The sequence below is a fragment of the Marmota flaviventris genome, chromosome 1 (genome assembly GCF_047511675.1).
Source record: "Marmota flaviventris isolate mMarFla1 chromosome 1, mMarFla1.hap1, whole genome shotgun sequence".
Taxonomy (NCBI): Eukaryota; Metazoa; Chordata; class Mammalia; order Rodentia; family Sciuridae; genus Marmota; species Marmota flaviventris.
The window spans coordinates 112,130,657-112,142,823 of NC_092498.1; the positions used below are offsets into that span (position 1 = coordinate 112,130,657).

The window sequence follows — 12,167 nt, forward strand, 5'->3', positions numbered from 1 at the left end:
TCTTTGATTTTTTTCTTTGCTGCATTTGTATAGAGGAATATTTTTAATCTCCACCCAGATGAGTTTTTCAATTATGTGCTTGTGATTGACTTTAGATCTATAGTGTGATGGTCAGAAAATATTGTCTAGTGTATGTTATGTTTGTGCACATTCTTTGCACACACAATGTGCATGCTAACTTTTTGCAAACTAAAATGTTCATTTTATAATTATTAACTCAACCTTGTAATTATTAAATTCCTTATGAAATTTTCTTTTTGACTACCGAACTCTTATAGAATTTTCTTGTCTTAAAGACTTTCATAGAAGTTTCATATATTCCCATTGAATTTTAAACATTTTTTACATATTTTAATATAATGAAATCCCATGCAGTATAGAGATGCATTTCCTCTTACATTGAATTACACCTTACATAAGCTTTAACATCTTTTATCACATTGGTCCTGAAGTATCCTTTGATCAGAATTAATATTGTAAATCACTAAAGCTTAGAAAGTTAGTAAATATTTATATTAGTTTTGTTACTTCAAAGAATTTTATGACATATCTTTTTTTTCCTTTATTCCAGTTTGCCAAGGCACAAGTAACAAGCTCACCCAGTTGGGCACTTTTGAAGATCACTTTCTGAGCCTCCAGAGGATGTTCAATAACTGTGAAGTGGTCCTGGGGAACTTGGAAATTACCTACGTGCAAAAGAATTATGACCTTTCCTTCTTAAAGGTTTGTTTGGATGAATTTGTTATCCTACCCAAATATGATAGAAGTTCATATTAGCAGAAAACAGCTAGACAGAATTTAGCTTGAAGCATGTTTACTTTTCATTGTGGTGGTTCCAAGTCCAAGGGAGCTATAGATGAGATTTTTGTGAGAGTCTCCTTTACTGTCTTGGATCAGGTTATAGCTAAAAAAGAATATTGGAGAGAAACAGCCTGGAACTCCACTGTCACCACAGATTCTGACATTAATCACTAGCCATTGCTTCAGTCATGGTATGCTGGCATATCAGGTCTTTTGAAAAATAATGAAAATAGCTGGGTATGGAGGCGCTCACCTGTAATCCCAGTGGCTCGGGAGGCTGAGGCAGGAGGATTACAAGTTCAAAGCCAGCCTCAGCAACTTAGTGAGGTGCTAAGCAACTCAGCAAGACCCTGTCTCTAAATAAAATATTTTTAAAAAGGGCTGGGGATGTGGCTCAGTGATTGAGCATGCCTGGGTTTAATCCTTAGTTACCCCTCTCCAAAAAAAAAATAATAAGTATAAAAATCCTGGCTTTATAGTACGTGCCTTTATCCTTGGCATAAATATTCTTACCATAGCCAATTTCAAGCTCCCAAGAGATTATAACCAGTTCTCACAATTCCTAAATATTTTACAGTAAGCTTAGAGTTTGATGGTACTTAAATTTTGATTGGATTTGTCTCGCCACCTTCTGGCTGGCCAGCCTGCCTGCCTACCTGCCTTCTTTCCTTCCTTTCTTCCTCTTTCCTTCTCACCCCACCCCACCTCTCGAGCTCTCCTTCCCTCCCTCTTTTACTTTTTTTGGTAAGAAATTATATGAGAGCTGGGCACTGTGGCGCACACCTGTAATCCCAGCAGCTTGGAAGGCTGAGACAGAAGGATTGAGAGTTCAAAGACAGCCGCAGGAAAAAGCAAGGCTGCTGAGCAACTCAGTGAGACCCTGTCTCTAAATAAAACACAAAAAGGGGCAGGGATGTGACCCAGTGGTTGAGTGCATCTGAGTTCAATCCCTGGTACAGAAAAAAAAAGAAAGAAAGAAATTATGGGATAGATACAAAGTAGTTTTTTAAAATTTTCATTTTCATCTGAAGTGTTAAGTTGCAGTACTCCTAATTAATGCACATTGCTCTTCATTACAGGCTTCAAAACCCAAAGTGGAGGGATCGGATCATTTCAAATCCTGTCACTTCTTTGCTCAGTTGTAATCATTTATATATCTTACATTTGTCAACCACTCATGTGTATTATGGTGCAGTTAGGTGCCCTGGAACGTCTGGACCCATTTCAGAACTTGAATTCTTGAACTCTTTGAAACAGAAATAAAATATTGTTGTTTTATCTCATTAGACCATCCAGGAAGTTGCTGGTTATGTACTCATCGCCCTCAACACAGTGGAGAGGATTCCTTTGGAAAACCTGCAGATCATCAGAGGAAATGTGCTCTATGAAAATACTTATGCCTTAGCAGTCCTGTCTAACTACGGTGCAAATAAAACTGGACTAAGGGAGCTGCCCATGAGAAACTTACAGGGTGAGAGGCCAGGGGGATCATGGGTGTGTGTAAATGCAGAAGGTGATTCTGATTGGCACTCAATAACTGTCACATTTTTCAATTCCACCTTTTATTCATGAAATACACATGTATTGCATGCCAACTGTTTACAGGATCCAGAATCTTAGTGGAAGTTACTAAGGAGAAGGTAGATAATGTAATAGAAAGGGAAGATTTCAGCCAGTTACCCATTCTTCCATGGATGTGGAAAAATATCCGGAGGGTTAGGAAGAAATGGCAAATATTCTGGGTAAAAGAATCTTTTTTTATTCCTGTACTGGAATAGAGAGTTCATGCATGTGGGGAAGAAATAAACTGCCAGCCTTCTGAACTAGATCTCAGGTATATAAGGACATACAGTAATTCTCCCTCATACTCGGGGGCGGGGGGGGGGGATATATTCCAAACCTCCAGTAAATGCCCATCATCTCTGTAGCACCAAAATGCCTATTTATACTGTTTTTTCCTATATATACATACCTCTGGCAGTTTAATTTATAAATTGGGCATAATAAGAGATTAACACCATTAATGAATAATAACAGAACACTATAATAAAGTTACATGAATATAATCTTGTTCTCTCTCTCTCTCTCTCTCTCAAGTATCTTATTGAATAAGCAATAAGTTTGTTACCTAGTTTGCAATGGGATTTGAAACTTATGTAAAGCAAAATTGCTGATAAGGAGGTATTAGTGTACATTAAAAACCCTACCCACATTTGATGCGGTCTCAAAAGTAGTGCTGTTATATGGAAAAATCAGGTATAAGTTAAGGACAAGGAATGAAGATTTGATAGAAGTTTGAATTCTTGTAAGAAGGATACTTGGGAGGCTCCTGGGAGAGGAAACCGGAGATGGTAGAAGTGAGGGTAAATTGACTTTAAAAAAAAAAAAAGTGGAGATAAAAATAAACAACAATTGTGCCCTACCGCATGGCAGGCATGTTAAATCAGTAACTGCATTTACTGCCCACATCGCTCTTTCAAAGTGGGTGTTACATGCAGTCGTTTTACAAATACAGAAATGGCAGTAAATTAACTGTCCCAAGGCCCCATGCTAGTAAACAGAGAAGCCAGGGATGGCCCCAAATCACTGTCCCCATATTTCATCCTTCTTGTGTGGTTCTGATGGGGACATAGAGCTGAAAGGGAAAGGAGCAAGATAAGAAGAGGGGTGTGGAGCAGAGGAGGCCCTGTTTGGAATGACAGGAGCCTAGCAGGTGTGCAGAGCTGGAGTGTGAGCCACACATTCAAAGCCGAGAATGGAAACAGCTAGGCAATCATCTCCTTGGTTCCTTCATTTACCATCCTATAAATTGCCTTAAAAATTCCCACCCACAGCTTTACTGCTCGGAGCACCCACGCTCATGTTTCTGTGTTTATTCTAGCACTCATGGTGTTTTACTTGCATTTTGTGAAGTGACTGATTCGGTACATTCAGTGTGCCTCACTCCTCATGCCTGTCTTGCCTCACATGTGTCATGAAACAAGGCCCCAGCGGGTGTGAGTCTGGTTCCTGGAGCCAGACTGTCTGGGTTCCAGCCCGGGCTCTATCACTCACTAAGCAGAGACTCTGGAGCACGTTCTTTCAGCTCCCTGTGCCTCACCTTCAGAAATGTGGGCTGCATACTCACCACAATAGTTAGGACTGTTGAGAAAATTAAGTGACTCACTATCGGCAAAGCATCTGCTTTAGTGAGTCCTTGGTATTATTCTTACTTTGAAACCAAGGTTGGATTGTACAGATCCAGATTATTTAATATAGCATTATTAACAGTCAACCTAGAGCCTGCCACAGAATGAGCATTCATGAATGTGAAAAGTAAAAATAAATATCTGGCTGCCTCCTGACTGTCTTTCTTTTCGAAGCTACAAGACAGTGGCACCTGATGTCCCCTTCACCTTTCTTACCCCTTATTTCTCCCTATCACTGACAATAGGTTTCTCTAAGGCCCTGTTTTAGACTCTGCTTTTTCTGCACTCACAGCCCCTTCGTCTTTTGTCCTGAGTGTCCCTGCAGCCTTGGCATCCCCATCTTGTGTTTTCAAATCTGGCCTCTCAGTTTCATCCATCTGTACATGGCTCTCTCATGAGGCACGTGATGCACTTGGTGACCCTCTGGTCATCTCTGACTTCCATATCAGGCTCTGCGGTTTGGCCTTTCCTGATCTCCCAGGTTTCCTCCTGCAATTGCTTTATACTCTTCCCTCTGTTAAGAAAACTCTGTACCCGAGGCCTTCTGTGCCTTTGCTTTCAAGTCTTCTTTCTGCAAGAGCCTTTCTTCCTTATTCCTATAAAATAAGTGTGTAAATACATTCTGGAAATCTCATTCTTTCCAGCAGCGTCTGAGTTCTTCCCCAGGAGAATCCTTTCTTTTCAGCACTGGTACTTTGTGCACATGTTGTATCCATTCCCTGCCCACGGAATGCTGAGCACTAAGATTTTTTTTTCCCTCTACATTTAAATGATAGTCATTGGACCATTGTGAGGATTAATGAAGATAATATTTATACACCAACTAGCACAGTACCCAGCCTCATCATCATGGTCTCCCGGGGGCACAGGACCATTAAACAGAACCATTAATCTGTTTTATTGGTGTGTCAGTCCTCAAAAAGAAGCCAGCAGGTCTAATTCATCTTTGCAGACCCCACAGCACCTGTTCAGTGTTTTGTACACAAAAGTCATTTTCAGAAATATTTATGTTTAAATGTTATCAATGCAGCACTCTCTCTTTGTCCAGGCTTGAAATTTTTTCCATCCCCAACTTTTTCATGCCCTCTCATGAATTCCTTGAAACAATTGTACAGTATAGTCTTGTGCATCTCTCATGTCTCTGGTGTCCACCTGTGGCTTTTTCATACATACAGTTCTTACTCCATAACAGGCGCACACCCTTTCCTCATTATATCCTCCAGAGCCACCTGGGAGCATGTTAGGTGAAGGTTGGCCACTCTATCCTGCCATCCTGAGTCTATAATACCTGTGACTGCCACGGGCTCTTCCTGCCCTGTCTGCTCCTTCACCTCTCCAATCAGTCCTAATCCAGCTTGATCAGATCCCAGAACCATTACTGAACAGTTATCATTCATTCTGTGCTCACTGACTAACCATTCCCTCCCTGCTATATTTCTAAACTTCTAATTATTATTCAAAGCCCAGGTCAGGAGAAATCCTAACTCCTCCATAGCACTATCATAAACTGAGTTTTTGTCTGCCCCCAGCACAGCTTCCATAGGACTGACCATTTGCACACTGGCATCTTTCTAATGGAAAATAAATTGTAAAAAATGTGTGCATGCATCAGGTGAATTTAAAGGAGATGGAAAGTTTGCTTACTGTAGTTCTGTTCATGTAGAAATCCTGCATGGTGCCGTGCGGTTCAGCAATAACCCTGTCCTCTGCAACGTGGAAAGCATCCAGTGGCGGGATATCGTCGACAACGACTTTATGAGCAATATGTCAATGGACTTGCAGAACCGCCTGGGCAGCTGTAAGTGTTGCAAGATCTTTCTCTTGGCTTCCAGCTTCCATGGTGGGTAGAGCTGTTCAATGCTGGAGTTGGGGAGACAGCATGTTTACTGTTAAGTCATATTATACTAAAACAAAAATAAGTAATAAACACATTATCTGCCTACCAGAAGAGCTTTTACATAAGACAGAGGTAAAAGTCTACTTTTCGTGTTGCCAGGTAGCACACCTTCTCATGCAGAGCCTGAACCCTTGAAGAGACCTTGAACAGAATTACTGGTTGCAGGAAGAACTGTAGTGGTAGCCTTTAGTCCTGGCTTGAGGCTTCTCCCATCCTGCCTCATGGAGATTTACCAACCTCTTGTGTGCTACCGAATTACTACTGAGTCCTACAGTGGTACCCCAGCCCTCTTGACCCCTTGACTTCTGCCCTCTGGATTATGACTATAGGCACTCCCACATGGAACCACAGGCAAAATTGGGTACAGCCCACAGGGAGGAAGTTTGTAAATATTTCCCTGAATTCTTCTGACCTCATCCCTGCCCTGTTCATCAGTAAAGCAGCTTTGTGAGGGAGGGCCTGGCAGGAGACCAGGCCTAAGGTCACGGCTACACCCCTTGCCCATTGCCAAGGCCATGTGGTAAACTCTGAAAGACACATGCTTACACTTACCAAGCTCCCCTGAGTTTGATCCCCTTCCTGATTCCCCCTGGTGTTTCAACCCTTTAAAATAAGAAGGGATGACCACTTCCTGCATCTCTGTTTCCCTACAGCTGTTCAGTAGAAGCATGTTTATTTTTGGTCTCAAAATGTAGCTGACACAACTCTTCAAAATCATCAGCTGGATGTTCTTTTCTGTTTCTATTTGCTTCGTGTTTATTGATTGACTGGTTGTGATGGAATATTCATAATATAAAATTTATTACCTTAACCATTTTTAAATGTAAACTTCAATGACATTATGCATCCACGTCGTGATGTCGCCATTACCACCGTGTACTGGCAGAACTCCTTTCATCTTGCAAAGCTGAAATTATGTATCCATTAATCAATAACTCCTGTTTTCCCTTCCTCCCTATGCCCCAGCCTAGGTAGCCCTCAATCTAATTTCTGTCTTAATGAGGTTGACTACTCTAGGTACAGGTGGGATCGCACAGTATTTGTCCTTTTGTATCTGACTTATTTCACTTAGCATAATGTCCTCAAGGACCATCCATGTTGTAGCATGTGTCAAAATTTTCTTCCTTTATATGACCAAATGATATTCCATAATATACTAATATCACATTTATCTTTTAACTCCCTAACCAATGCTACTATGAAAATGGATATTGAGCTCTTCCATTTTATAAATGTATCATTCTACCAGATACCCAACATATCACCCATTGTGTTTGCAATAAACTGAAAGTTTTTATTTTAGAATGCAAATTTTTGTACTATTCATGAGACCAAAGTTAGAATTTCCTCAGCTATATGAGGAAATATAGGGAGGTCAAATTGTTCAAATTTATAACAAACAAAAAAAACCTTACAAACAAAGGTTATGGATTTGCCATGAATAAGATCAGACAGCCTGCAATGGTACACCTGTACTCACTGCCATCATGATTGTAAGGAAGATCCATCAAGAAGCATTGGGAAAAAAAAATGATGGGTGGACAGGTTCATGAAATAATTAGAGTCAAATATGATGACACTGTAAGCTATAAATCAATATGGTGTTGATTAAAGAAACGTTGTGTTATCTTTCCACTACTATAATAAAATACCTGAGATAATCAACTTAAAAGAGGAAAGGGTTTTTTAACTCAGAATTTTGAAGGTTTTAGTCCATGGTAAGTTGGTCTCAAAGCTTTTGGGCCTGTGCGAAGGCAGCACATCATGGCAGAAGTAGATGGCAGAGGAAGCAAAAGAAAAAGAAAGAAAAGGGGCAAGAATCCCAATATTCCTTTCAAGTACATTTTCCCCAGTTTCCCCAGTGACCAAACTTCTCACTAGGCCCCACCTTTTAAATTTTCCAGTTTCCCAAAAGCACCAACCTGGGGATTAATCCTTTAAAATATGGGTTTGTGAAAATCATTTCAGATCCAAAATATAGCAATAATCACATAAACCTAACTAAATCAAAAGTCCATAAGGAAATGGCATTTCAAGTAAAAATTGATTCAATAAATTGTTATGAAATTACTTAATGATTAGGGAGAAATATAGAACTGATAGAGCTGTAAAGGATTTTTGTTTTTGTTTTGTTTTAAGACAAACTAGGTATATTAGGTTAGTCATACAGGAAAGTACAAAATCACCTTACACCTATAGCTTCCTCATTACCTACTGCCAATCTCCTTGTGGAAAGTGGACTCCTCCCTTAACCATTGCTTTGCAATACACACATTCCTCCTGAGAACTTATCTCATTTCATTTTTACAAAAAAAAAAAAAAAATCCTGTGAGATGAGTCAAGTATTTTAAGGGCAAAACATCTGAAATTCAGAAAAGTCAAACTATGTACCCCAGCTTTGTGCTTTTGTTAATAAAGTTGGGAATTTGAGGTTAGAGTGAATAATTATCTTGAAAGGAAAATAAATTCAGACAAAAAAGAAAGAAAATAAATTCATCACCCATTCCATACCTCAAGATAAATTCCAAATATATTAAATATATATAATAAATTATTGAACATGGATGTAAGTGGTAGAAGGAAACATAAATATTAATATTTATAATAACACTTTCAAGAAAATCCAAAGTTAGATAACATAAAAGAAAATTTTCATGTAAAAACATGTAATGAAAATATTATATGACATCTGATTGCCACAAAGGAAATCCTGACAGGATGACCCACCACCACCAAAATGGGCTAAGGACTTGAGCAGGTGCATGAGCATGCCCCCACACATATACACACATGTACACACACTTTTACAAAATAGGTGGCCAAGAAATGAGGTAAAATTTTATTTCTTACAATAGTAAAAAGGTCAAAAAAAATAAGGAAGTATAATTTTTGCTTTTGCTAAATATTTGAATTTCTTTCAATTTTATATGCATGGGTCAATCAGGGTACAGGGGCACAGAAATTCTTATATTCTTCTCTAGACATATAAATTAATAAGACAGGGAGAGAATTTTGGCAGTATATTTCCAAAGCTTATTTAAAGCCTTCATATCCATGACGGTTGGCTATCATGGCTGAGAATAAGAGAGGAAATAATTAGGGGAGTGAAAATCATAAGAGATGTAGAAAAGTATTTTATACAGGAATATTTCTTGAAACCTTATTTATAATAAATCTTGGAAACAAACTATATATCAAAAATAAGAGATTGATTGGATAAGTTATGATTCAGCCATGCTTCCAAAATCATGCTAGGTAGAAGGATATTTAAAGGCATGAAAAAGTTGTCATGACATTTATTAGTGTTTTTTAAGATAACAAAGCAATGCATAGTGTGATATTGATTCTTATATAGATACATATTTAAATTTACTTATTGATTGCCTCTTAATGATTCTTATTTCTTCTTTTTTGCTTTTCTACTATACACATTTCATATAGTGGGAATGCATCTAATTTTTGTCACAGAGGGTTAATAATACAATTATAAACAGACCTTGAATTCATTGGCTGGAAAATGTTTCCCTGTTACCTGAAAGATCATTTTTATTTTAAATATATTTCTTTTATAAACCTATTACAGGTTATAATCAAAATTGGAAGATGTTGATGTGTAGGGTGAAAAGTAACGGTAACTTCATCTCACTGTACAGACAGAGCTGCTTGTAACACATTTCTTTTGCATTTGCTTTTTCTTCTTTTTGTTTCTCTGTTTCCTTCCCTCTGTCTTTGTGTTCACAACATATCACACACACCATCCATGTAGTGCTTGGCCTTAACATCTTTCATGACTCCAGGGAGTGGGCTCCAGCATTGCATTAATTTCTGTCACTCCTGGTGGCAATGGTAGAAATTGTCACTTGTTTTAGATGGGTCTCCTGGTTCACTAGACTTGGCAAATTGTCACCTCTTCCATTTGCAACCTAAATTCTTACAGCAGCTAAAATCTTCCTGAGAATAGGAGACGTTGGAACACATATTACCTCCTTTCGATTATGATATGTTTATACTAAAAGATATCTGCATGGGGCTGGGGTTGTAACTAAGAGTGTAGTTCTCATCTAACATTCATGAAACTCCAGGGTTGATTGGTTGGTTGGTTGATTTTGGTACTAGGGATTGAGTACAGGGGTGCTTTACCACTGAGTTACATCCCCATTCCTTTTTACTTTTTATTTTGAGTCAGTATCTTTCTATGTTGCTGAGGGTCTTGGTAAGTTGCTGAGGCTGGCCTCAAATTTGTGATCCTCCTGCTCAACCAAGTCACTACTATTACAGGCATGTAATACCTGTAATCCCAGTGAGGCCCCAGTTTTGATCTCCAGCAACACACACACAGAGATGTTCCCATGAGTGTCCCCTTTTTAACAAATTTCGTGATCAACCTGTTTTTTTCTCTGTTGATTTCACAATCTGGGCTTAAGATTTCTCAGTGCTGATAAAAAATAAAATATGGCTAAGGAGATTAAAAAGTCTTTGTACGTATAATTTGTAATTGAACAATTATAAAAACTGATCAATTGCAAAAATTTCTGGATAGTAGCTTGTAAATTATTAGCTTAGCTTTGAGATAATTAACATAGTAGTATACACTATTGACATGTTTATATTCAAATACCCAAAGATGACTGATCCACTCATTCACTCATGACCACACATGGCAAAGATATAGTAGGTACATACTTAGGACTCCACCAGATTAGACACCTCGATTCTGTTGTGAAAGATGCCAGAAAATCCCCCAAGCCTATGCAAATTGGAACTCTGGACCTTAGTTTCATTTAAATTCTCCTTTATGTGCCTGTGAAAAATTAGTAATTGCTCTCTGCCTCAGTTTCCATAGATGAAATGTAAATAAAATCAGTATATGATTCATTTTTTATTTATTATGGGGATCTTTTAAATCATCCTACAAACTAGCCAAAGAATAAGAAGTTTTAAAGTTATTCCTTATTTCTAGAACATTATCCAGGGCCATGGGAAAGGTATTATCAGTTTCTTATCATTTGTTCACTTTTGCTGAGATATGAATTTATAATGTTTATGTTTCAGGCCAAAAGTGTGATCCAAGCTGTCCCAATGGAAGCTGCTGGGGCGCAGGAGAGGAAAACTGCCAGAAATGTAAGTCAGTCAGTGAAGAAGGTCAATGTATGACCCCCCCTCCCCACCACCCATGAGCATATCCCCAAGTCAAGGTGTGACCACCCTCCCAACCTGGATTCAGGGGATTGGATTTGTTTTCCCTTCAGAGACTATAGGCCACTCCCTGACCACAGGGCCAGATGTTGTCAGTTTCATGAATGACAGTCTTGCAAATCTCACTGTATGTGCTTACTCCAGTGTGGGCTATTTTGGGCCACTTCAGTCTTTTATAAATATGTGAAAGCCAGCCACCTATGTCCTAGTCATTTCTTCTGGACAACATGGTTGTTCGCACATTTTCCTGAGAATCAGAAACTCATCCTCTCCCTCTGCCTTCGTTATTCCTGGGTATCCTGCTACCCAGAAGTTCGAACAATGTCTCTTAAGAGAGTTTTTGTGTGAATCCTACTTCAGGAAAGAATTTAATTTACCTGATCCTGGTTGTGGGCTCACATACTCAGTGTGGCCAAGGACTCTGGGGACTTGTCAGGTTCAAAATTGACCATCTGTCCCTAAATTTCATTGTGACATGGTTGCTGCCTCCCCTGAAATACTTCTTCCTGCCAAGTGCTTATGTTTTGTGTGCAGACACAAAGACTCAGTCTGACTAATGTCTAATTATTAAGAAGGTCTTGATTGATCAGTTCTTCTAAGCAATTAAAAATAAATAAATAAATAAAAGGTACCGTGAGGCAGGTCATGACAGGATTGAGTTTGGCTGAACATGAATGCCTGAGATCTTGAATCACAGAATCACCACATCACTGTATTCATCATTTCTCCCCACTTTTTCCATTACCTTTGCAAGTGCTCTTTAATTTTCCCTGGGAAATGATGTTTGCCTTCCCCTTGACTCAGCTCTCAGGTGATCTTTATTCTTTTTCAGTGACCAAGATCATCTGTGCCCAGCAGTGTTCAGGGCGATGCCGTGGCAAGTCCCCCAGTGACTGCTGTCACAACCAGTGTGCAGCTGGCTGCACGGGGCCCCGGGAGAGCGACTGCCTGGTAAGACCAAGCTTCCCTTCTGCTTCTTTTGGAATTGGTCCACAACTGCTGTACACTGCCACCCCCAACACCGACCATGACAGGGGCTTCCTGTGGGAGACGTTTGTGGATTAATATTGGCAATCACAGATATA

The 12,167-nt window shown here is 39.2% G+C and overlaps 1 protein-coding gene across 2 annotated transcripts in view; it reads left to right on the forward strand.

Annotated features, from left to right (window-relative positions):
- Positions 1–12,167, forward strand: part of Egfr (epidermal growth factor receptor) — a 202,143-nt gene that overhangs the window by 124,968 nt on the left and 65,008 nt on the right. For both annotated transcript variants that reach the window (XM_027949385.2, XM_027949387.2), the window contains exons 2-6: positions 572–723; positions 2,089–2,272; positions 5,653–5,787; positions 10,939–11,007; positions 11,915–12,033. In XM_027949385.2, the coding sequence (XP_027805186.2) occupies positions 572–723; positions 2,089–2,272; positions 5,653–5,787; positions 10,939–11,007; positions 11,915–12,033 (659 nt within the window). The remainder of the gene's footprint in view (positions 1–571; positions 724–2,088; positions 2,273–5,652; positions 5,788–10,938; positions 11,008–11,914; positions 12,034–12,167) is intronic.